This window comes from Amphiprion ocellaris, chromosome 1 (assembly GCF_022539595.1).
Source record: "Amphiprion ocellaris isolate individual 3 ecotype Okinawa chromosome 1, ASM2253959v1, whole genome shotgun sequence".
In the NCBI taxonomy this organism is placed as follows: domain Eukaryota; kingdom Metazoa; phylum Chordata; class Actinopteri; family Pomacentridae; genus Amphiprion; species Amphiprion ocellaris.
In genome coordinates, this window is record NC_072766.1 from 36,032,508 (window position 1) to 36,059,368 (window position 26,861).

At 37.6% G+C, this 26,861-nt stretch overlaps 2 protein-coding genes across 5 annotated transcripts in view; both read right to left on the minus strand.

The window, feature by feature from the left end:
• Positions 1 to 11,494, minus strand: part of znf408 (zinc finger protein 408) — a 38,030-nt gene extending 26,536 nt beyond the window's left edge. Inside the window, exons 1-4 of one of the 2 annotated variants that reach the window (XM_023273609.3) lie at positions 11,359 to 11,494; positions 7,640 to 7,925; positions 4,940 to 4,998; positions 3,972 to 4,177 (exon numbers count right to left, since the gene is read on the minus strand). In XM_023273609.3, coding sequence (XP_023129377.2) covers positions 3,972 to 4,177; positions 4,940 to 4,998; positions 7,640 to 7,925; positions 11,359 to 11,360 — 553 coding nt within the window. In that variant the 5' untranslated portion in view covers positions 11,361 to 11,494. Of the gene's footprint in view, positions 1 to 3,971; positions 4,178 to 4,939; positions 4,999 to 6,132; positions 6,284 to 7,639; positions 7,926 to 11,358 lie in introns of those variants that run through there. The other variant, XM_023273610.3, reaches the window with a different exon arrangement.
• A 4,120-nt stretch (positions 11,495 to 15,614) lies between these two features.
• Positions 15,615 to 26,861, minus strand: part of LOC111570708 (aggrecan core protein-like) — a 29,470-nt gene continuing 18,223 nt past the window's right edge. Inside the window, exons 15-20 of one of the 3 annotated variants that reach the window (XM_023273611.3) lie at positions 26,639 to 26,752; positions 22,294 to 22,452; positions 22,125 to 22,207; positions 19,767 to 19,911; positions 18,031 to 18,213; positions 15,615 to 17,942 (exon numbers count right to left, since the gene is read on the minus strand). In XM_023273611.3, the coding sequence (XP_023129379.2) occupies positions 17,893 to 17,942; positions 18,031 to 18,213; positions 19,767 to 19,911; positions 22,125 to 22,207; positions 22,294 to 22,452; positions 26,639 to 26,752 (734 nt within the window). In that variant the 3' untranslated portion in view covers positions 15,615 to 17,892. Of the gene's footprint in view, positions 17,943 to 18,030; positions 18,214 to 19,766; positions 19,912 to 22,124; positions 22,208 to 22,293; positions 22,453 to 26,638; positions 26,753 to 26,861 lie in introns of those variants that run through there. The other 2 variants (XM_035949657.2, XM_035949658.2) reach the window with 2 other exon arrangements.

Consider the following 26,861-nt stretch of genomic DNA (forward strand, 5'->3'; position numbering starts at 1 on the left):
TTATCGTATCGTACCTTAGTCGACTGAGCAACAGCTTCATCCACCAGGCTGTCAGGAAGCTGAACTCTCTGCCCTCTCTACCACCCCATTCCCCCACATACACAAACTCTGGTCAATAACCTCTGATCTGCACTGTAATAGCGCATTCAACTGTCAAGCATATTTGCACTTCTTGGCCTGTTACTTATTTGCACTGTTCTGAGTATTCTGTACTAAATCCGTCACTTTATCTCATGGTCATGTTTACATTTCACTCAGTTCTGCTTTTCTTAGTTCTTAGTTGTTGCTCGGCTCTAGTTTTGCTTCCTTTGTTCTTTTTTGCCCTTTAGTATCTTATTTTCTAAGTGTTTATTTAATGTCTACTGTTGCACGAAGAGAGAGCAACGTAATTTAGATTCTTGGTATGTCATGTACATATTGAAGAACTGACAATAAAGCCGACTTTGACTTGACTTTGACTTATCCTGCTGTATCGTATCACATCGTACTGTACCTGATTCTATCGTATTGTATCTAGGGCTGGACCCGAATATCCGAATATTCGGTCGTGACGATGGGACCCGAATATTTATTTTGCGATCCGAATATTCGGATTCCAGTCAGTCACACAGAAACACCTCTAAATGAATACTGTGGTTGCTCTGTCAGACCTTTTCCACCAAGCTAGTTCGAGGACTGATTTGGAGTCAATAATTTTGAACCAGCTCTTCCTAAAGAACCAGTCGTCTGTTACAAAAACTAGTTCCAAACAAACACTTTCCTGGTCCACGACCAAGAACTTCTTAGTGCTACTGCTAGTACCAGAGTTAAAACAAAACATGGAGAAGCAGCGTTTTGTCATCATGCAGCACAGATGTGGAAAAACCTCCCAGTTGACATTCAATGAGCCCCAGCTTTGACCAATTTCAAGTTGAAGTTGCCGTTTAGAATCGTGAATTTTAACTTGCAAATCCTTTAGTTTATGATAAATTTTAAATCTGTGTCTTGTACTACGTTTCAATTATGTTGTAAAGTACTTTGAACTGCCCTGTGTATGAAATTTCTTTTACAAATAAAACTGCCTTGCCCTGTGTCGGAGCAGAATAAAAATCGTGACCAACAAGACCAACTTTAACGTCATGGTTGCAATTTTTACAAAAAATTTTTGCAAAGTTATTGTAGTTTCTAGTCGACTCAATCCAAAGAAGAAGCAGAAAATCAAAAAAAGGAGGAGGTGAGACTTGTAATTTTCATTGTGGTCAATAACTCATAACCAAAAAGTAAACAATGTTTTTTCGGTTATTGACCACAAAGCAAAGTACAAATCTAACCTCTCTCTCTTCTTGGATCCAAAAAACAAGAGTTTTTGATGTCTGTATTTGTAAAGCAGTAATCCTCAGGCTACCTACTGGCATCTGCTCTCTCCAGAAGATATAAAGCTTCAGTACGATGGTGAAATCTAAGCAGCAGTGTGTGGAGAGCTGATGAGGTTGTTATGTTTCTAATTATCTCTGCTGTTCAATGGCTTAATATTCCCAGCCGGCTTTTATAAGTGTTGCTGCAAACGCGTAAACAAACACTGACGACTGTTTACTGTGACGTTCATAAACACCAACTGGAAATATTAAAACTATCGAACAGCGAGGAAAATTTTCCAGTAGTGTTCCACGAGAGAGATGGTCTGTCTCCTTACACTGAACCAAAAATAATGAGCTGAGAAACATTTAAAATGCATCACTCAGCTGAAAAGAGCTGCACAGTTGAGTTTTACTTCTCGGCGCCACTATAACCGAGCCTTTTCACATTACACTATCATTTTACTCATAGAAAATATTGATTTTGCAGCTTTAACTCAATCAGAATCAAACACATTCATCTTGGAGTGTACACAACGAAAATACATTCCTGTGGAAGCCATTATTATTTAATTTTAGAGGACATTTTTTTGCATTTATTTTACATTTGCACCAAGAGTCAGTCTTATAATGTGAGTAGGGTTTCAGGTTTCACTGGAATCACGGTGTTTGATTGGACAGTGCAGAGTCAATAAATGCCTGATGGAAACTTATTTACATCACCAGGTTGATACATTTGCAAAACAGAGGCTAGTTTCAGTCCAACATTTTTCCTCACTAAAGCCACATCTTTAAACCAACTTATCTGAGGTTACAGTATGTAATCAGTGTTGGCTTCATCAGGCCAGCTGACCAATCAGAGAGGACTGGACTTTTCAGGAGGAGGGTTTTAAAGTGACATAATCTAAAATAGAGTATATAAACATGCTAGTAGACTCCACAAATAAAGTCATAAACCTGTAAATGTGCAGAATATGTGGTCTTTAAACCTGCATTCTATCAAACAGCCAGCAGGGGACAACTTGTCTCATGCTGATTGTACAGAAGTCTATGAGAAAACAATCCTTGTTCTCGCTTCATGTGGCACCTAAGTAAACATTTTCCTGATGAGTTTATGATCTCTATTGCTGGTGTCAAGCCTCCTTCAGTACAGAATGGTGTTTGTTTTGATAATTATGGCCCCACTGAGAGGATAATAGACAATAAAATGGGTTATGATTTAGTCTATGGCTCTCTGGGGATCGACAAGTCACTAATATAAACCGATCAACCACAACATTAAAACCACCTGTACCTGCTGCCAAAACAGCTCTGATCATTGTTACATAAACACGGAACCTCTATGGGTGTCCTGTTATATCTGGTCCTGCGATATCAGCAGTGGATTCCTTGGGTCCACTGGGCTGCTATATGGGGCCTTTATGGATCAGGTTTGTACCAGTAAAAACTGCACTGGGACAAAAATATGATCTACTCAACCACATTCAAACCATCTAAGCATAGAAGTATTTGTTCTGAACCTGGTCTAAAGTTATCCAGATGCAAATAAACATATTAAAATTGATTATTTTTACATTTTAACACAGAATATAATGGTTTTTACAAATTTAAGGTCATGTTTTAAAGAGTATTTAGCCTTTTTTACGACAATCTATTCCAGATTTGACCTTGATTTAGATCTGGTTTAATGTGGTCCAGATGCAAAAAAAAGACAGTGACATCATGTTGGCCACCACCATTTACACTACCATTCAAAGGTTTGGGGTCGCCCAGTCAATTTCATGCTTTCCATGAAAACTCACACTTTTATTCATGTGCTAACATAACTGCACAAGGGTTTTCTAATCATCAATGAGTCTTTCAACACCATTAGCTAATACAATGTAGCATTAGAACACAGGAGTGATGGTTGATGGAAATGTTCCTCTGTACCTCTATGGAGATATTCCATTAAAAATCTGCTGTTTCCAGCTAGAATAGTCATTTACCACATTAACAATGTCTAGACTGTATTTCTGATTCATTTAATGTTATCTTCATTGAAAAAAATTGCTTTTCTTTCATAAATAAGGACATTTCTAAGTGACCCCAAACTTTTGAACGGTAGTATGTATAAGCAATATTTAACTTTTTAACTGTAAACTGTCCCAATCAACAGCGTAACTATGTAGCATTATACTCAGAGAATAAAATGAGATCAAGCTGCATGACAACACTGAATTATCAGCCACCCTTAGCTGTAAGGTCATGTGGAAATGAAGTAGAACTATCCGCTTGTTGTTATTAGACGCAGTGAGTCACAAGATTAAAGAATAAAGTTCAGAAGCAGAGTAGCTTGAAGCAAAGTGTTGTTTCCCATTTTAAAATGAACCATAAACCCTGCAATTAAACCTTAAATAGCAGCAAGTCACTTAGTTGATGAGATACACTACCTAAAGAGAAGTGCAGGCTCATACTCATTTATTAAGAGAAGCTCAAAGATGTACAAGATTTGTGTTTGACTTTGAATAAAAACTGCACAACAGAATTGGATGCTCAAATGTACTTAATGATAATATTTTAATGTGACTACAAACCTGATGAAGCTACACCTAACTCAGAACCATCTGTCTGTATGTGTATATTTGCAGCTCTTACCTGTGTGTTCAATGGAGTTGGCTTGTGGTTTGTCTGTTGTCTGACTTTTCCCCACAGTGTCATCATACAACAGCAGCTCAGTTCCCGGCAGGATGTCTCGACACACACTGAGGCACACATCTGCACACTCGCCCACGCACACCTCAGCACACACACACTTCACTGCCACGTTCTGCTGGGCTCGGCTTTGCGCCTGGCAGGCAAAGCTGTGGGCAAATAAACAAAACATGCCGAGTCCAAATGTGCCGAAATCTGCACCTCAGGTTTCCACGTGTGTATAAGCATCTTGTATGTAAGAAACATAGACAGGATAAAGCCCATATAAAGCATGTAAGGCTGAATATAATGTGGAAATGTGGGCTATGTGCTAATTAACACGATATCCTGTGAGTTTGTGTGACTGCCGTCCCCGTTGGCCCGTCACAGGAGTGTGATGCTACATATTTTCCCCCAGTTTTACTCCGTGGGGGAGAGAAATAGGCCAGTTTTTAATCAGGACACCACACAGTCAGCAGCACAGAGCCTGGAGCAGCAGGAAATGTTGGCATCGCACACACAGTCGGCAGTCGAAGAAAGTGCAGATGACACACAAACTGCAGTGTTGACAAACATGGCGTGGTGAGCCAAGAAAATATGATTATGAAATCCAATGTGACATTTTGTAATTATTCTGTAATCTAGAGCATGATTTTATGCACACAGCTAGACACGGCCTGCTGGAATCCTGGGCTTCACCAGGTAATCACTGAGTCACCGTCAGCATCAAATACATGAGAGTTCACCTGGCTGCACGAAAGTGTTCAACTGTCTGTTGCCATTTACTCAAGACCTTTAGAAACTGAGAATATTGACAAAAAAAAAAAAAATCAAACCAGGTAAAGTTTTTATTTGCCCTAAAAAAGTTGAATAAAATCTAAATGCAATAAGAGAACTAAAGTTTCTGCTACTTTTGTGTGTTATTGACTTACTTGATCCAGATGGCTCTTTGTACGAAACTTTCTTGATTTGCCGCTTCCCCCGTCAGCGCCTACAAAACACAACATTTACATTATTTATACGCAGTTTATTTCACTGCTGTCGAAATAATCAGACGCTCACCATCCATCTGCTGCCAGCATTTTCCACATTATTCAGTACCTGGATAAAATATGCACTTTTATATTAACGCTCTTAATGGAAATGATTACAGTCGTGTCTGACATAGAAGGGCAGCTTGTGCTTTGAATGTGCATTGATTGCAGCAGCCTTGTGAATTATCAACGATGCATCTTTTCTATCTGCTTCTCCATATGTTCCACTTAATTAACAGAACGGGTCACACTTAGTGCACCGCTTCTTTCTGTAAAGGGCACAACGAGGTGTCAGACAATCCTTATGAACATCTCAAGGCTGAGTCGGGTGTCTTTGCATCATTCAGGTGTAGGACTCATATCTACATATTTAACAAGTGGAATATAAGTTTCTGCTTTTATAAGAGCTGCATCTGTGCAGCAGAGCGCTCACCGCCTTGTGTTTTTTTTTGTGAGCCGACTTTGAAGAGCTCGTACTTGTTCAGGTGCAGCCCAGACTCAGGTCCCAACTATTGCGCTAATTGCAGGTTTCTGTACGAGCTAAATTTGACGACTGCTAATTTGTTCCATCTCGGCACAAGTGCGGGCACTCGAGATAAAGAAAATCAGTTAAATTAAGCAGAGAGAGAAAAACTCCATTATCATATGCATTCATGACGGCAGCATCCACAAACGACACATTTTCTTCCAAGTGCTGGAGCTAAATGAGTGTCAGCTGCATCATACAGGAACAAAGATCTGAGTTATGAGTTTCAGAGACGCTCAAACTTTAACAACCGAAGTTATGAGGTGAATGATGAGGAGAGAAAAGACTGTTTTCTGAAGACAACTGCTGTTGACATGAAGCTGCAGCTTCATCACAGAATCACTCCTGACCTTCTCAATGTGGGAATTTGCTGCAAGCATGTGAAACATCAATCAAACGGATTACATTTTCAAGGTAAGAAAAAGCTGTCAAATCACACAAAAAGCAGAATTCATCTTCCCAAATCCAGACCATCGTATGTTCTGCTCAGAGAAACAGGTTTGAAAAAAAGCAGGTAACAGGTTCGAGCTTTCATGTATCTCTTGATATCTTGATAGATACTTACCACTGCAGACCAGGAACACCCCATAATAGCTGCAGTTTTGGAGAGGCTCTCACTCAGTCGTCTACACAAACTCATTCAAATCCTTGTGCTTGCTCATTTTTCCTCCTTCTAAGACATCAACTTTGAGGACAAAATGTTCACTTGCTGCCTAATATCCACTAACAGGTGCCATGATGAAGAGATAATCAGTGTTATTCTCTTCACCTGTCAGTGGTCAGAATGTTATGCCTGATCAGTGTATGTTTGCAATAAAAAAAAAAGACACAAACTCCGACACAAAACTTAATTTACAGGGTTTTTTTTTTTTTTTTTTTAAATTCAGTTTAACATTCAATTAGAAGAAAACATTTGAAAATGTATCCTTCAGTGGTGATTGGATATTCTTGGTAATGTTTACCCAATCAGATATCACTGTGGGCGGGACATTGCTAAAGACCACAGAGCGACTACAGACAGAGAAAAGTGGCCGCACTAGAGGCAAACTAGCACATTTTTAAAGAATCTTATTAGCAATTGAGTAAGAAGATTACGGAAAAATGCTAAATATTACATGTGACAATCAGTCAATACCTACTTTATATTGTATTCCATGAGTAAACGCCGCATTCTTATTGTTTATTTGTAAGATCCGGCCTAAATAAAAGCACTGACAAAACGAGATTTATAGACACGTGGCAACAAAGCAAACAGTTTCTGATCAGATCAACATTCCACATTCCATCTCAAACTATCAGATTTTTCCAATAATGACAGGAGCTTCCCTCTTCCATGGCAGACACAACAACAGCATGGTTTCTATTGTTAGGTTTGTAATATAAGCGCTGTATGCTCTACATTACTGACATGAAGATAACTACACAATTCATTGTTTGATTATTGTTTTCTTCTCTTTGGGAAAACAAAACTATTCTTCTTAGCTTCCATGTCATTGTGTTTCCCGACCTTGTAGCACTCCTTGCAAAAAGGCTGTGAACATTTGTGTGTGCACAAAAATTGCATTTTTAGAAGTTGTTTTGTCTTTGATGTAACTCTGTGCTGTTGCTTCCTGTAGAATGTGTAGATCTATGAAGTTCCTGCCTCTCAGGAACTAGCTCTCCCTCTCAAACTACTGAAAGCTACACAATAGCAAATGGTAATATTGGAGTAATTCTGCCATTTGTGTTTGAACCAGAAACCAATTCCACAGAAGAATAATGATAAAAAGGTCCCACACTACAAGTTGACAGGATTGGTTCCTTAGATTTGTTATGTATGAAACCCCAGAAGTCTGAATCTGTGTTTTTCAGGCTGTTATTGTTATGCTGCACTTTCAAAATGGAAATATTCAGCCATGGTGCTGACTGCTTGTTTTACTTATGATGTGTGTCTTCTACAAGATACACCATATAGACATGTCAATAAGGCAGAAAAACTTGATGTTCACTGGAGTTTAGCAATTTAAAATGTGATCGACACTCACAGTGATCACAGCAGGTTTTGTCTGAATGCTATCAGCGCTGAATATTACCTTTTCTTCCTCGGAGCTGCTGGTCTGACCTGTTTTGGACTCGTAGTGTGTCATGAATTCACCGTCTGGCCTGTGAATCACCGGGTCAGCGTGATACTTGGAGACCCAGTCAGTTTCCCCGCCCCTCCCCAGCAGGGCTCCGGCCTCCAGCGAGCCTCCGACCCACCACAGACCCAACCTGCCCTCACAGAGCCGCGATGGACCTACAGCGAAGCCACGGGGAAGCAGCAAGGAGAGAAATGAGGCGAGAGCTGACGGGGCGGGAGGAACGAGGCAGGCCGTCATCCTGCAGAAGGAAAAATAAAAGCAGGTTACAGGCAGGAACAGAAGCAGACATGATGATGTGCAACGCATATTCAGCATATGATTCTGAATCATTCATAAAATTTGTTTGCCACAACATTGACTTGCTTTTACAGTTGCGATCTAAAAATTCTTCCCTGCTGTATTCAACTTGCTCAATGTTTTATTACTGCTTCCTCCGTTTTTTTTATCTACTGTGTATTTTTATTGTAGTTTCAGTGGTTTGTTTATTTAATTATATTGTCCAGGGAATGAAATTTATAACCTTGAGTGCAGTTTTTGCCCAAAATGTAAGAGAAAAAACAAGATGATGCTAATACTCCAGACCTTTTTTTCCATTTCTAATAAGCAGCAACATCAAGGGAGGAAACAATTCGACACTTTCATTTAGCAGATGCTTTTATCCAAAGTGACGTACATCTGAGAGTAGATACAACACAAGCGAGGATCTAGTCAGAACAAAACGACATGGATAAGTGCCATAAAACAAGTTCAAGTGTGATAATAGGACCTTGGTGTCTATAAGCAGTGCAGACGTAATAGGATCGGGGTTTTTTGCAGTCTGTCAAGATAAGATAAGATAAGATAAAGTTCTTTATTTCTCCCCACTCCAGGGGAAATTTACATTGTTACAGCAGCTTTATTTACAATATATACAAGGGTGGCAAAATTTTTTAACAGAAAAAATAAAAATAAAAATAAAGTTTAAAAGTGCAAAGTGCAAAGAGGTGGGTTTTTAGTCTTTTGTTACACACTGAGAGGGATTCTGTCAATCGAAACAGACATCTTTCACAGCAAGCATTCCGACTTCTAGCAGGTAAAGAGCAGGTCCAAAGTTCTGAACATGTATATTGTTCTCTTCTTTAATAATTTCTATTACCAAATGCCCTTTTTAGTTCCTCTGCATTGTAGCAGATAGTCTTCGTTGCAGATCATCCTAATGTGAACAATAACATCAAGGGAGGAAACAGACCTTTTTCACGGCACACATTCTGACTTATAGCAGATAAAGCACAACCGTGATAATAACTGTAATACAGTTTTTCCCTGCTCCGGGCTGCATTCTTACTGTGACACTTCAGTGGAGTTGCTAATGATAGTGGTAAAGCTCTCTATGCCCCAGGTACTGATACTGACTGGTGTTTTCTGTTGTACTCTAATAACACAGCTAAAAATACATTTCACAATCTTCTTTCACTAATGCAAAATGTGGAGGTGTTAATTAAGATTATCTGCAACTAAGTGTAATGTACAGAAACCTTACACAATCATGTGTGTTCCATGTAAATGCAAAACATGGAAATGGTTGCTACAATGCAAAGGAATTAATAAAGCTGTTTTGCAACACAAATTATTAAAGAATTAAACAATATATATGTACAAAACTTTGGACTTGGTCTTCAGGGTGTGTTTATTCTGAATATTTGGGCAGAACAATTTGCCAAAATATCTAATTACGATTTTTTTAAGAATTATTATGATTTGAAATATAATTTTAAAGCATCACTTCAATATTTTTTGTGCAACAGATTTTAAATATTTGACTAGAAGACACCATCAACATATCAACTGCTCCATATTCTAATGCAAGGTTGAGAAATAAAAAAAATCCTTTTATTCCATTTTTAAATGTCAAGGAAAGATAAAACAATCATTACAAAAGCTGTTACTGTCTTAAGTTAAATAAAGTAATAACAATAAAAATATGTATTGATTCCAATCAAAAAATAACAAGAACCTTCTGTAAATGGTCTCTGATGCTGAAATATGTGAGTTATTAATGGATCAGAAGCAGCATCTACGTATTTAACATCCTGCAATCAAACTAAAGTGACAAATATTAAAGAACAAACCCTGGGGCAGACACGCTGCATAATGTATATCCTAATTTACAGGCTTTGTGAATTGCTGTTTCAATTTGAAAACTGATTAATTGTTCAGCCTTACTTAATGCAGGGTTTCCGCAGAAATCAGCCAGTCAAATTTAATGCTTTTTAATGCCATTTTAATGCTATACTGTAAAATTTTAATGCCACGACTGTGAACTCAACAAATTACACGGGTTTGTTTTTTTTGTAAAAGATGATTTTTATATGAAAACTGTCCCTACGTTTCACTATTTCTGAATCCGGAAACCACCCATGACCACCCATGGGCTGCAGTCATTCTCTGAAATCCATGTTTTCTAGCCATTTTTGCTGGAACTTGCGTTTCCCCATTTCCCAGCTCTCCTCCACCTGTCCAGCCTGCCAGCCACTTTAAAAACATGCAGTTTTTGGCAATTGTACCCGACTGGCCGGAACAATGTTAATGCAGATGCACATATCTGATGAATTGCAGTCTACAATTATATGTTATTATATTATTATTGTCAAATATTTTCTTGTAAACCGCAAAAATAATTTTTAATGCCACCAAGAATCAAATTTAATGATTTTTAATGCCATTTAAGGCCTTAATTTTTGCAAAATCAATTTAATGACTATTAATGCTTTTTAATGCCCTGCAGAAACCCTGTAATGTTGGAGGTGCAACAATTAATCGATTAGTTGTCAACTACTGAATTAATAACCAAACTATTTTGATCATCAATTAACTGGTTCTAGCTTCTTGAATGGAAATTACATTCTGTGCTTTCTTCTCTCCTCTATGATAGTAAACTGAATATCTTTGGGTTCTGGACAAAAGCTTTGGGAACCACTGATTGACACTGTATGCTGACATTTTATAGAGCAAACAGCCAATCAGTTAATCCAGAAAAGAATCAACAAATTGACCTACAATGACAATAATTTGTTTGCAATTAGTTAACTGCCAACCTACTGAATATATTATAATAAGGACTACTTTGGGATGCACATTGATCCTATTCTCAGTGCTAAAAAATTGACCTGTTATATAGATTATGGTAGTTAATATTACTTGTTTTTAAAGGTTTACCACATTTAAAAACAAACAAACAAACAGCAGTTTCAATAATGTATACTATTGTAGCACTCTTCCCTTGCCTAATAACATTAAATTACACCAGTATATATAAGCTATGATATAAGGATCTGTCTCTAGTCTGGAAGGTTTGCAGCTAACGCAGGGAAAATGCATTTCTGGCCAACAACAATCAACACAGGGCTATTAGCATGTTAGCTTTCAGCTGTTTGGGTCCATTTAAACAGAGGTTGGTCTCATTTATTGGACAATGGGCGTTTTTCCTCTTGTTCATTTCTTACATTTTAGGAATATACGTGTTAACTAAATGTACCTTCGTTTTAAAGACTTGTCAGAGGCAGCAGTGACAGTTTTAGTCGACTCAATTTTTACGGTGTGTTAGACTCGGTTAGCTAACAAACCAGCAAAAGTCCGCGACTCGCACGCGATTTTAGGAGTCATTTTGATAATTAAAATAACTGTGTACATACATGGGACGTTGTGGATGTCTTGGTTTAATTATTTTGTATTAAATCACTTAATGTATCCCGCTGTAAACTCTGGGAAAGCCATCGTTATCCAGCTAGAATAAGCATCACAGGAAGTCCTTCCGTCTGTGCTCCGACCTGAAAACGAGTGTGGGTGTATTTGGTTCCGCAAACAGACAGCTCTAAAAATACTGCAGTTTTGTCACTAATTAATGATAACAGAAACATTAAAATGAGGAACGATCATAAAAACAGACATTCAACAATTTATTCGTGAGTGTGGTATCACATTATATGAATCAAGAGATTTTTTCCTGGTGTACTTCATCTGGCCATAAGGTCAAAACTATGCAGCTTTTCATTTATTGTTGTGCCGATGCAATAACTGCAGCAGCAGCGACATCTAGTGGTTGTTTCAGTAAACATCACCAGGAGGGGAAATAGAGTTTCATGGGTTATTTATCGCACAATAGAATAACTGTACTGAAGCATATTATGTAAGCCTGAGCGGCCAGAAGAGCCCTTCATGAAGAGGACTCCACCTCAGGACCTACAGCTGTAAACTGGCTCACATGATTAAAATAACTTTCCTGCTATGTAGTTTGGGGAAACCTGGAAGAAGTCGAGCTGCTGCGTTCTGAACTAGTTGGAGACGACAAACGTGACTTTTGATTTATGCCAGGAAGAACAGAGTTACAGTAAACTATGTGAATGACTTTTTCCAGGTCTGAGTATGAGAACATCAATTTATTTCTGGAGATGGTTCTTAGTAACCCTCTGAACTCCAAGCAGTTTGGGGGCTATTTTTTTTTCACTGCTGTCACATTTATACTCACTGTAGGTTCATTTTTCTCTGCAATATAAAATCCTGCACCTCTATGGAAACAGAACAACCATGGCTAGAAGTAGAGAGACCTTAGAAATGTATTCTGTGTGGTATGATACAATTAAAATTGCATAAATCATAATTAAATACCGATCAAATTTGGAATCAATATGTACAAAATTGCACGAAGTACACGTGTTCACAATACTGGATGAAATGGCAGCTCTGCATGCTGTAGATATTTTACTGTTTATATTCTTACGACTTCTACAAGCTAGACATTTTCATACAATACTCTGCACATACAGACTAGAAAGATATTTCACCATGCTGAATGCTTCTTCCGACAGCTTACTCCTCTGTTTACTCTTATTGAGCCACACTGCTTTTATTTTATTGATCAACTATGTTTTATTTTCCTCTCAGTCTCTGTTTTTGTTTCCTCTCTGCTCTGTGGAAACACTGTCTGCAGTTCAGCTGAAAAATTTCTAAATTTTGGTCTTGGCTTTTCATTTGCGCTAAGCGGTGCAGATTTTTTGTTAATTTTTTGGCATTAAAAAAGGAAACATAGAATAAAGTGATTTTGATGAAATGTCTTAATTTTAAGTTTGGTTATCTTTCCTGATGGAACCGTATTCCAGACATAATATGTTCAAGAACCACTAGAAAGCTGAAAATGGAATGATTTTTTCACTTTTTACAGTTTCTGCCTCTGATAAATAGTGTCATTTTTGGTGACTTTTTTTTTAGAGATAACATAACTTTCAAACCACAAACATCTTGAATAATAGGCCTACCACTATTCAATTCTTTTATTTCAAGTTTCATATAGATTGTGATCCATTTTCTTTGTATTCCAAGGATGAATAATCAGGATAAAAGTCTTTTCTTATGAATATTTTGGCTCAGATTTATGTGCAACATTACAACATTACTCATGAGTACAAATTCATTCCATATGTTGAATTGTGTCGGCAGAGGAGTTAGTTAAAAATAGTTAATACAGACGAGACACAGAGCACCTATGAAACAGACCAAATCCGAAGGAAGTCATGTGTTTGATGTTCAGTGAGATAATATTGGAGAGGTTGACTCTAAAGAGGTTTGTTGCTTACAAAGGTGTGGACATCAGAATGCTGCCAAGTTTCCAATTTTCTGTAACCTTAACAGGGTAAAACTGGCTAACAGCAACACGTATTCACAAAGCATTTCTGTGTGAGCAGGGTGGAGTCCAGGGGATCCTCTGAAGGCTCCATTCAGGCAACGCTGACGCCATGTTCAACCCACCCTGCTGGGCAAATACAAATTTACCCTAATTTTATTATTGCTGTGAGTCAGTGCTGTGTGATATTTACCTGGACAGAAACACTGAGCTCACTGAGAGGCGGTGGAAAGGTGAAAGACCTGTTTGTAGTCTGCAGCTGGAACATCTGGGTGGAGGTCCTGCTGGAATGACGGAGGTCCGACTGATCTCCACTCAGTTTAAGGTGGGAGTCAGAAGAGAAACACGAATCCATGAGAGAAGCAACAACCAGAGCGTCTTTATTACGAACACCGAGACGTGGAGTTTATTCTGTGTTGTTCTGATGCCATAAAACATGAGATAAGACAAATCAAAAGACAGTATGATGCAAGAATGAAGCAACTACAGCCAGCGTGTGTCATTTAAACCTGTTATTGTATTCATCGCTTTTATTTATCTCTTTAAAGAAGCAGTGTTTTGTAGATAAATCCATCAAAGTGACATGCTTGTGTTGTAACTTACACTTGAACTGACACTTTTAAAGCTGCTTTTGATCCATATTTTTGTCAAGAACTCAACAACTCTTTAGTCTGTCATTCAGTACTTGATTATTATTTTTTACCCTGTCTGTAGCTATCAACACAAACTCCACTGATTCCCTCTGAAGTTGTCAAACATTACATTTTCATATTCATTAAATTGTTTCCAGTCATTTTTTTTTTTTTGCGGGGGTGGGGGGGGGGGGGGGGGGTGGTGGTGTCAGAATTCTCTCATTTTGGCATATTTTCTTCTAATAAAAATGTCAAATTTATCAATACAAAAATAATAATTGTCTACTTTAAAATCAATTGCTAACTAATTCCATGATTGATTAATTGGTTTGAGACATTTCTTTAGCAATAAAAGTCAGAATTTTCTCATCCCAGCATATTTATTGTGAATATTTTTAGTTTCTATCCATAAAAATGGCAAATTTGTCCATTTAAAATTTCATTTCCAACACTGTTAAGTGAGCAAAAAATAGAGGGATCTGAATCCTTTCTGTACTGACCTGCAACAATTTATCAGGCAACTATCAACTTTAAATTAATTAGCAGCGATTTTGATAATTGATTAATTGTTTTGAGTCATTTTTAAGAAGAAAGTCAGAATTATCTTCCAGCTTCATAATTGTGAATATATTTTAGTTTCTATGCATAAAAATGGCAAATTTATCCATTTAAAATGAAACACTATTGACACTATTCAGTGAGCAACAAGTGGTGAAGTCTAAATGCTTTCTGAAGTGAACGTATAAAGTGTATAAAGTGTAGAGCCAAAACAAATTATCAATTAACTGTCAAATAATTTTTATTTATTATTTATTATTAATCATTATTAAAATATTTACTTTTTATTTTCATGGATAAAAATTGTGAATTTATCAGTTTAAAATTAAAATTTGACACTTTTAATTAAACAAAAAGTGGAGGGTCTGAATACTTAATAACAACACCAATAATAATAATAATAATAATAATAATAATAATAATAATAATAATAATAATAATAATAATAATAATAATAATAATAATAATAATAATAATAATAATAATAATAATAATAATAATAATAATATGGAGGGCTGTAACAATTAATAGATTAATGAAATTAATTACCAACTATTTTGATAACTGATTAATTGATTTTGAGCACCTTTTAAGAAAAATACAAGCTTAAATTCTCTGATTGCAGCTTTTTAAATGTGAACATTTTCTGGTTTCTTTCTTTTTGTATAACAGTAAACTGAATAGCTTTGGGTTTGTGGACAAAACAAGGTGTTTTTCACCATTTTCTGCCATTTTACAGACCAAAGAAGTAATGGAATGATTTTGAAAATATTCAGCATGTTAATCAGAAGTAAAAAATAATGAGTAGTTGCAGCCTTCATGTAGAAAACAGGCTGGTCGGTGGTGTATTTACTCAAACAGCAGGACAGAGTGCAGCAGTTGGGACTATTTTCAGCAGCTGAATCCACATTTAGTGCTTCAGTGAGTATTTACAGCAGCAGGATGTTTGTGTGAGTCAAAGTAAATAGCAACATGTGTGTAGGAGACATTTCATGATAATTAATATTTTAAAAACTGCAGCATATGGGCTTCCTTCCAGTGATAAACCAGTGAATAAAACGGCTGGACAGCAGACACAGACTGAGAGTGAATTTGTGGGTCTTTGGTTTATTATGCAGCATCAGGTGACATCATGTCTGACAGAGGCACAGCCCCCACATACAGCAACAACCACATAAAACAAGTGCACAAATGGAAGCAATCAAAGTCGGAGAAACAAACAAAAACAAAAACAAAAACACTGCAATGTTTACAGCAGAGTTATTTCTTCTGAAACACGAAACAGAGTCGCTGAGCTTCGTCCACGGATGAACTCCGCACTGCACAGCTTCAGTGGACGACGATCAGCGACTGATCACAGAAAACAACAAACTTATTATTATTATCATCTAAATACGAAACAGGAAGTCAGTAGAAGTGTGTTGCTGATGCTGCTGTGGTCTCAGAGGACAGAACAGTCCTGAAGCTAGTTAAAAATCAGCAGAAAAGGTTTCATCCTCACAACATTGTTCTCGTTTCACTTAAATGTGACCTCTTGATCATTTTTTTCTTCTTTCTGCTCATTGAGGGAATTAACTTTAACCATTTATCAAACCAGAAACAACCACTTTAGAGCTGTGGAGTCATTTAAATGCACAAAATAGTCACAGTACAAGACATTTTCCTTACTTCTACAGGTTCCTACTGTGTAAAACAAAACTGAAGACATGAAAAGTTTAAAATAACACATATGAATTTATGTAGTAAACAAAAAAAGTTTGAAAAAGCAACATTTTTGAGCAATTTTTGCCATAATAAGGGTTACTACAGCAGTTGAATGAGGCTATTTGCAGTATACCAGTACGACCTCATTCTGAAACAATTACTAAAAAGGCAAAACAATTCCACCTGTAAACTTTCAACAAAGCTAACCTGTTAACTAGAATCAAACACTTTTGTTTACTACATAAATCAATATGTGTTCAGGATGGGCATTTTGTGGGACGGTAAAAGAATTGAGTCTGTGTTTCCTTATTGGACAGAAAGTCTTGCTTTTTCCTGTTATTTCTCACTATTTGTCAAACAAAAATGTCTTTTATGTAAAGGGAAATTAGATTCCTATTTCCAAAAATGGTCTAAAAATAAATTAATAGCTTGTTTTTAGCTTTTTTAGAAGAAATATGGACACTACCGTTCAAAAATTTGCTGTCACCCAGACAATTTCATGTTTTCCATGAAAGCTCACACTTTTATTCATGTGCTAACATAACTGCACAAGGGTTTTCTAATCATCAATTAGCCTTTCAACATGATTAGCTAACACAATGTAGCATTAGAACGCAGGAGTGATGGTTGCTGGAAATGTTCCTCTGTACCCCTATGGAGATATTCCATTAAAAATCAGCTGTTTACAGCTACAATAGTCATTTACCACATTAACAATGTCTAGACTGGATTTCTGATTAATTTAATGTTATCTTCACTGAAAAAAAAAGCTTTTTTTCAAAAATACGGACATTTCTAAGTGATCCCAAATTTTTGAACGGTAATGTGTATTTTTTATTAATTTCCCTTCAAAATCACTTTAATCATTATGCAATAATTAATTCTGTCTGTAATTAATTCACATTTTTAGTGAAAATTGCTGTTGCTTAATCATCTCGCAATGTACATCACAGACAAACTAGATCTTAGTTCTTATGTCCAAACTGCAGCATTTGGTCTCTCTTGTATGGAATGTGATGCAGATTTGATATATCTTAGCGTAGTAATTGGAAATTGGGCCCCTAGAAAGCTAGAAACAATCCTGCAGAAAGTTACACCAAGTTTCCTGTGTTGGATTGTCAGTTTTCACGCTGCATTAAAGGAACAAACGGCATCAAAGTGCTTCTTCTAAAGGAGGAAATATGAATCCTTCAACTAATCTGACAGAGCAGAAACCAGCAGAAAGGAAAGAAAACATTGGAGGGAACCCGGATGATTGATGTGAACTTTCAGAGAGACGTTTTCCCTTTAACTTTGCCAGAGGATGATCTCTAATCCCCAAAAAGAAACAGCAAACTGACTGTGTGGTTCCCGACTTCATGAACCAGTTTCTACAACTCCCACAAGCCTCCATTGACTCCAGCGAACCAGACAGATGTTATAAACGTAAAACAAAGAGTGCCGGCAATGATTTCACCAAACAAAATACACATTACAACACACAAAACAAACTCAGAGCAATAAAATTATTATATATATTTAAAATATATTAGAAGGTTCAGGGGACAGGAAGGACGTAGCACCCTTCAGACGGGCCTTCCAGCAAATCACTAATATAGAAAATGGATTTCTGTGTGCTATGAATGTTCTTTTCAAACAATAAATTCCTTTTTCTTTCACTTCTTAGTGATGCTTGTTGCAGGCTTTATTCTTTTTCTGGATTTCACTAAAACACAACAAAAAAGGAATTAATATAGTAACAGAAAATAGCTCAATCGTCGGCATACATGGTGTTTGTGAACACTGCTACTCACCATCAGTACATTCCACCTGAGGTTTCTCCCACAGTCCGTCTGCTCGACAGCGAACAACCGGCGGAAAACGCTGTCTGAACCCTGGGTTACACTGGTAGCGGATGATGGCGTTGACGGGATAATCCAGCTTCTTCTTACCAAACATACGGGCATTTTCCACCTCCGGAGGGGCTCCGCAAGATGCTGAGGAAGGAACAGGAAGACACAGGACATCAAATTAAACCACTAACATCCATTTGCCACGTGTGCGTCCACTTGCATTAAGTGTTTTTAGTAAATAGACACTCATCTCTCTCTGGAGACTGGATGAGATTATTGAACATGCTGAGATTATTAAGTGTACCAATAAATAAGCACTGAAGCAAATTTATTGTTATTCCTCAGGCTTATCCATATAGATTCTTCAAACTCAATTTTCTGCGCCTAACTTGAGAAAACCCATATAAACTTTATATCAAAACGGGCAGCTCAATCAGGAATGGTGTGCTGTGACTTTTGGTAACAATTCATCATACAGTTTTTACAAAATTTGTAAAAAATTGGCCTAAAAATCCCCATTGAAATGAATGGGAAGTCAGCCAGACAACAGCCAAAAACCAACCATCTTTGGAACCCTGTCGCTCTGACATATTTTACAGTAGTAGCTTCATTCAAAGTTTAAACAGATCACAAGGCTTTGGATGTTATTCATCTAAATGTGTGTTTTGACATCTTTTACGTTTTTTATGCAGTAGCAGTTTAAGTAAGCATATTTTTTGAAAAATGCACAGTTAATATTGTCTTCTCTTTACAATTTCTCCTCTACTTGAACAATTTATACCTAAAATGAAGGTATTTTTGTCCTGTCACCCAGTGTGAGTCTCATTACCATGGGATTTATATATTTTTTTATATATCACCTCTTAGTGTGCCGACCAAAACTCTCCAACTCCAAAATTTCGTGTGAAGTCTCTCTAACCTGCCAATAAATCTGTATAAAACACAGTATGGACATAAAAATACATCAACTTGTTCACAAACACATTGTGCTTCACACGGTGAAAGAATTTTTTCAATACGACATATAGTTTTTGAGCTGTGATCGTTTGTTCAAGGCTCTGATCCTCAGCCGGCCTGCTCTGCTCACTGCTAGTCACTGGTGACTCATAGCTGATTGGCTGATTGATACACTTTCAAAGTAAAAGCTCAAAGATGTAAAAAGCTGATCAGGGGTTGTGAAACATGCTTGCTTTTCAAAATAAAATATACTTATACCTTATGTATAATTATAACAGGACACAACTGGCAAAAGCTGCATTGACACACTCTTCTAGTTGAAATCTATAATGTCAATCAAACCTACATTAGTTGGTGTTTTTTTTATATGGATATCAATGTGACAGCTTTGTAAACAAGCTTTGAGGAAGCTGTGGATAATTGTCATGCAACACTTCAGCTTAAACTGCCTTCCTCACATCAAAATGAACAAATTTTAGTCGCTGGTGAAGAAAATCAAACATTAAGCAGCTTAAGAGACAAATATTTTCCTCAGGAGTTATTGGAAACCAAACTTTAAAAGAGGCTGAATGTTTGACTTAAATTCAACAGGTGAAAACAAACACATCTGCTGGAAGCGTTACAAGGAATCACAGTGGCTTTAACAAGGTGATGCTGGTCAGAACTGTGAGTCTGCTGCTGGTTTTTAAAATGTTTTTTCTTCAGGTGTTGCTGCAGATGTGAAATGTGAACCGGCTTACCTGGGCCTTTCTTGCATGTGAATGGAAGGTGGTAGTTGCAGGGGACGTCGTTCCACTGGCCGTTCTCATGCCAGATCATCACCACACAGTCCTCTCCGGAGTTAAAGTAGTTGTCCGGCTGGTTTGGCCTCCAGTTGTCATATTGCTGAAGAAAAGGAGGAAAGAAAAACTTTGATTTCAGCAGGTAAAACTATAGAACAAGTAATTATGGATCTGGACAGAGTATTTATTGTGCTACAGTGTTGTTTATGTTGCTTTGCTTCATATTACTAATCGTTTTATCTGCTTCTATGTCTGTTTGACAGCCTCCAACTACAGTAGATCTTTAATCAACTAAAACAGGGGTGACAAACATATAGAGAAGACCTTAACTGCAATTTTTCAATAAAAGCATCTGCTATTTTAGATTTATCCTTTGCCTTTACAGATACGCTGTGATCTGTAAGTTGTAATGTGTAAATGATAAACTGAGGCATAATGTTGTTGAAATTGCACTTAAATTTCTTTTGAAAAAATCAGGTTGTTCATTAATGTCTTGTGCAAATATATGGGAACATTTTCAGAATGTACTATTTTGCGTTAAAACAAAGGGAAGAATGTGGAGTTGTCGATCCTTACAGGTTATTATGCTGTGATTTTACTGGTTCAGGCCACTGGAGATCAAATTGGGCTGCATCTGGCCCTATTTCCAATTGAACACCAGGTATATCAAAAAATATTAATCTAAATAAATGGCTAAATGTCTTAAAATGTAACCAGTTTCATTCATATTTAAAGCTGAAAGCTAAAAGATGCACATAACCACATAAAGCTCATGGTTGTGTATCTGAAGCTGCTCTTCTCTTTCAGCTGAAGAAAGAGGCTGTTTTCCATCCTGCTTATGAAGCCAGATTTTTGTTATTGCACTTGCTTTTTTTTTGTGCCTGTAAATAATTCCACTTGTGCTGCAGCTGAGGATGTGTTCATGCAGATTAGGCAGCGCTGGTTTGGTGCTTGCTTTGGCGAGAAATTTAATTCATGTTCTCACCTTCTGAGACAAACTCTTATCATGAAGTGCAAAAAGCTGCCAGAACACATGAACAGACTCTACAGAATCACAAAAAGCCTTTTCATGTGCGTTGAACTTCACTGTTGATCTATGAGGAAGTTAAATGCAAATTAGAAAACACCCTCGCTATCTGAAGGATTATTAATAATAAAGTTAGTTTAGTTATAAGTGCTTGCTACTGAGACGCAGTGAGTGTGTGATGTTTTTGTCGTTGATCTCTGAGAAAAACTGACACCAAGACTGACTTTCTGCTGACTCTAACACAGAGAAAACCCAGGAAGCTGAAGTGTCTGGATTTTACGCTCATTTTGTAGGTTTCGTGCGTCTTTTTTATTGTATTGTGCAGCTTTGTGGGGGCATTCTATACCTTTTTGTGGTTGTTTTGCATCCCTTTGTGTTATTTTGTGGGTCTAACTGATCATGTTGCGTGTCTTTATGACTGTGATTTGCACATTTTTGGTTATGTTGTGTTTCTTTGTGGTTGTTTTGCATCCCTTTGTAGTAAAAAATTTAGCCTTTCTGGACTGTTTGTTGTTGTTTAACAGCCCTTTGTGTTCTTTTACTTGTCCTAAGGGATGTTGTGTGTGTCTCTGTGATTGTTTTCTGTCTATTTGTGTCTCTTTCGCATGTCTTTTTTGCATTTCTTGTGTGTGTTTTGTTGTTGTAAATCCCTTTGTGTATTTGTTGCTTGTCTTTATGTATATTTGTTGCGTTTTGCAGTTGTTTTCTGCCTCTGAAGGTACGCGTCCACTACATGCGTTTTTCACTAGGTGTGCAGTCATGTGACAATGTTGTGGCCGGCTAGTGACCGCCCACCATGTGTGCGATTTTCAGATGCGTTTTGATGCGGGGAAAACGCATCTAGTGGACATGTGGTTTTAGTGTCTGTTTTGTGTCTTTTTGGTCATTTCCTGTCTCTTTGTGTCTGTTTTGTATGAATTTATGGCGGTTTTGTGGGTCTCTGTTGTCTTGCATCCCTTTGTGGTGAAAAAAATTGGCTTTTCTGTCTCTCTGTAGTTGTTTTGTGACCTTTTTTTTTTTTTTTCAACTCATCTTTGTGGCTGTTTTGTGTCTTCATGTCCGTTAGTTTATTGTTTTTTCCTGATTAATAGAAGACTTGTGACTTTGCTGGCTTTGCAGTTTGCATCTGTTTTTAGTTGTTTTTAACCTTTTTTAGTGTCTTTGTGGTCATTTTGCATCTATTTGGACCAGTTTTGTGTGTCTTTGCAGTCCAGTTCTGCTCGTTCAGGAACTGATTGATACCTGAAGAGTATAAAAACTATCCTCTGTCATGAAACAATTTCACTCACCATCGGAGTCCCGTCTGTCCACCTGAAGTCATTTTCTACTGTCTTGTCATTCAGTCCGATCCACTGGTAGTCCTGAGCATTAGCTGTGGAAACAAAACCAGTTGAGAGGATGCTATTTTCCTTTTCCTCTCTGCACACAGTCACACTGATGGCGCACTGAAACACTCACAGTTGACAAAGTCCTGCTCCTCAGGTGTGACGATGCTGACCAGGTGAGCGTTCAGGTCTCTGCAGCGCTGCTCAGCGTCCAACCACGTCTCTCTGTTGGCAAAATGAAGGTAGCAGCTTCCCTGAAACTGAGTCCAGCCGTCTTCACACTGCAGCTCCTCTGCAGCCGCAACACCAACAGTCAATAGTGCGAAAGAGCTCATTTACATCAATGTCAGGCTTTCTAAGTGTATGTTTTCAGGGCTCAGGCATTAAAAAATCTTATAACACAGCATCTGGTGAAGAGAAGATTCTATTGTCTTCTCTTTATATTGTTCAAAAACCATGTAGTGTTTTGATGATGGAGAGCGTTTCCATCCTACAATTCAGAAAAATGGAAAATTACTAATAAAACTCCACTTCAATTGACAGAGTTCTGCCAAATGTCCATTTTTTCCCTTTTACTGTACCATTCAAAGGCTTCATTCACTCTTTTGCTCCACCTTGATTACTTCATTTAAAGGGTCAGTTTAGACAAATTACAAAAAGCTCACATATGTCTCTACTTACCCCTAGTTTCTGTATTTAAAAAAATCAACAACTGAGAACAACGCGTCTTTCATAACATGTCCTGACCACAGAAATGTACTCTGGGTTTTTGTACACACAGTACTGTTCGAAAGTTTGGGGTCACCTATAAATGTCCTTATTTTCATAAGAAAAACTGTTTGTTTTCAAAAAAATAACATTAAATTGATCAGAAATACAGTCTAGACATTGTTAATGTGGTAAATGACTATTCTAGCTGGAAACGGCAGATTTTTAATGGAATATCTCCATAGAGGTACAGAGGAACATTTCCAGCAACCATCACTCCTGTGTTCTAATGCTACATTGTGTTAGCTAATGGTGTTGAAAGGCTAATTGATGATTAGAAAACCCTTGTGCAGTTATGTTAGCACATGGATAAAAGTGTGAGTTTTCATGGAAAACATGAAATTGTCTGGGTGACCCCAAACTTTTAACCGGCAGTATATGAACTCAATGCTCTCAAAATCCATTAATTAGCCTTCAGCTGCACCACTCATCATAAAAACTCAGCATTGAAAAACCGCCTACACAGAACAGAACATCTGCTTCTGCACTGATAACAAGATCCAAAAACACTCTATCAGGAACTTACTGTTTGTCTATTTAGAACAAACTCATCTCTTTTTAATGGGATGTTTAGTTTGTCTGTTCAGAACATTTCTCTTTGAAGCAGAACTTCGTGCAGCTCTCCACCATAAACCACTAACTCCTGTCCAAGGCCAACAGACTGTACAGAGGAAGGAGTGGAATGATTTTCTTTAGTCATGTTTTTGGATGGATACGCAGGAACTGCATTTTCTGCTTCCGTGGCAGTTTTATGTCTGGCTTTTTGTCTCACACGTTTGATTGTGTGGTGAAATCCTGATTTGTCTTCCTGTTGATTCTAAATGATTCAGTTAAAAAGTCAATACTTGAGGTATTTCTATTCTCTGATGGTTTATTGTGCAGCGCTGCCTTTCTTCCAGACTAAAAGGAGAATTTCCTGATGTAGCTGGACTGTCAGGATATCTAGCAAGAATTTTAACGTCAAAAGAACTTGTTCAATTCATATCCTTAATGTTATGTTCACACGATAGAGTTTCAGTATTTTATGATTAAAGATTTCTGTGTTATTGAGTATATTTCTGGGATCCAGTTGACTGCAGAATGTTTCAGTGTTAATGTGAAAATAAGACTTTGAATTATTTCTTTAAATTATTTTTTTAACCATATATACAGGGAGTCCTCGAGTTCCTTTCCTACTGGCCGACGTAAGCTGATTTTCACCATAAGTCAGAACTCCAGTGAAAATGTCAACAAAACCGTTACGTGCATCATGATATCGATCAGTTCTTCGGAAAAGTCATGAATAATGACTTTGGTGGCGTACAATCGGCAAATGTAAACATAGCTCGGCGTGTATTCATCCGCTCTGGTCGCCACCTAGTTCAACATAACCAGTTCTGATGTAACGATGAAACTCTGTATGTCATAAACCGAGGACCCGCCCATAAACATAACTGACATAACAGCGAAACACCGTAGGTTGAGGACATCATAAACCGAGGACCCCCTGTAAAATACTTTGCAATAATTTTTAATGTCTTTGCACTCTTTGCCAGTACATTACTAGTACATTTAAAAAGCATGTTGAACAGCTCCTCACGTTGATCTTTTCCCTCTGTTCTACATTTAGAATCTGACCTAACAATTCATGGGTCTGTGCCAGTCAACTCTGCTCGCTCTACTCTCTTTTGGATGATGTCTTCTTTAAAAAAATAAATAAATTCATGCATGTTGAGTTTGGTAAGATCTTCCACACGCCAACATGTTGCACCCATGAAGACCTGTAGTAATGATATGAGATGCAACAACAGTAGAAAACTCCAGAAACTACAAAAAGACAACTTCCTCTCTCTGTAACTGCTTCCAGCATCGACTGGAAAGCAGCCAAAGCTCATCAAAGCAGAACAACCAGAGGAGGTTTCTCACATCTGGTGCTAAAGGTCATCTTTAAACTGAGACTTCCAGTACTTAAAGTCACAAGCTGAACCTACTGCAGATCAGTTTGATGATGAAGGTGAGATGGTGGGAGGCAGCTGAAAGCCTTGATCTTGTTATGGAACACTGACTTTTGATTATTTTGTCCTGTGCAAAGCTAATTTTAGATTGCGCTGAGTGGACTTTAGGAATCTGCCTCATGAAGCTGCAGAAAAAGAAAAAGACTGGAGAGGAGAAATGAAAAGAACTTCAAGAGCAGTCGACATTCTAATACATGATCTAATTCTGAAATACTGTTCATGCATCATTATAGATGTTGCTGTAATTATTCAAGCAACTCATCTGTATCAGGAAGTTCTCGACCTGTACATCTTGTACAATAGTGTACCTCTTCTCTTCAACCTTAGAAGAAAGATCGAGCAGGTCAAGATGATCTGCTTCTCTTATTACTCCACCAAGTAACACGGCGGAGTTATGTGACGATCAGCGTACGTTTGTCTGTCTGTCTGTGCATAACATTACTCAAATATGGACTAATAGATTTGGATGAAATTTTCAGGGAAGGTCAGAAATGACACAAGGACCAACATATTAGATTTTGGCAGTGATGCAGCTTATAGTCTGGATCCACGGATTTGTTAAACATTTCTGTATTGTTGTGAGATAGCAACACGGCGTCCCTGTAACTATGACAACAAGTGAACACTACATCAGCTGCCTGCTGACGATCACATGATTGTGATGCTACTACAAATCGACTGCTGCAGGACTTATCCATCAGAAATCCATCAGAAATCATACAAGGAACAGCTGATTAAATTGTGGGGGTGTATCTGAGTCCCATCAATTCCCGCCGCCCACTACATATTTAGGTCATGAGATCTGGTATCCATACATAACGTACACATACATAACACATGCCTGTGATCAGCGCAAGGTCATTTTGTTTGTGGGTACATCTATTTTAAAGGGCCACATGCTGCTGTGATTTCTGACCATCAATAACTAATTAACAAATGCTGCATTTCTTTAAAAAAAAAAAAAAAAAAAATGCTGCATTTCTGACAATACCATATGGGGGAATGAGCAGCCTTGGTGGAGTACTGCACTCTGCATGCTTTTCTAGTTCAACTTTAAAAAACTGAGAGGAGAGTTTCAAAGTTAATAGGTAAATTTCAAATGTTGATCTTATTTCTCTACTTGAAAGAAGTTTTTTTCCCACATCTGTTGAGTTAGATGCGCTTTATAAATAATCATAACTTTGTTAACAACGTTAAAAGACTTGGAGTATAACCAGAAATTGCACAAAATAATGCATTTACTTTTTAATATGTAGGCCATTGAACTTTAATGGAAACCTAATGAATCCAACTTTTATTTAAGCAGTCAACCACAGAGCTTTTTTCCTTATACTTATCCTGTTGTTTTTTTGATTTTGCAAAGAAAGATAATCACAGGACCCTAGAAACTTGCACCTTTCACCTCGCTTCAGCTTCAGATGCTGTTCAAGAAAAAAGGTTAACAAAGATTCAAGTGTTCAGTGTTTTGCGCAGTAAAACACTGAACCATTCCTGTATTGCTTGGAAAAGTTTTTGTAATTTGAGTGAACTGACCCTTTAGATACCTGTAGCTACAGGGAAGCAGGTTCACAGATGCATTTCATGCATCTTCCATGACTTTGTATTTTGACAGAGCCACAGCGAGCATCGATGCTGTCTGCTGGTGGAGTTTAGCATCTCCCTCGAGTTGTTTTTGAGGCTGTTGTTAGTAATTATGAGCTGAAGCTGATCTCGTACCGATCTCACAGCGTTTCCCTCCGTAGCTCGGCAGGCATAAGCATTTGAAAGAGTCTGCGTTCTCCACACAGGTGGCTCCATTGGCACAAGGGTTGGAATCGCACACTTCTACCTCTGCAAAAAAGGGGGGCGGGTGACACTACTGTTTGAGCGAGGGGTAAGGAGGGAGGGAGGCCAGCAGGGTGAGGGAGGATGAGCTGTGATAGCAGAACTATCACACCTC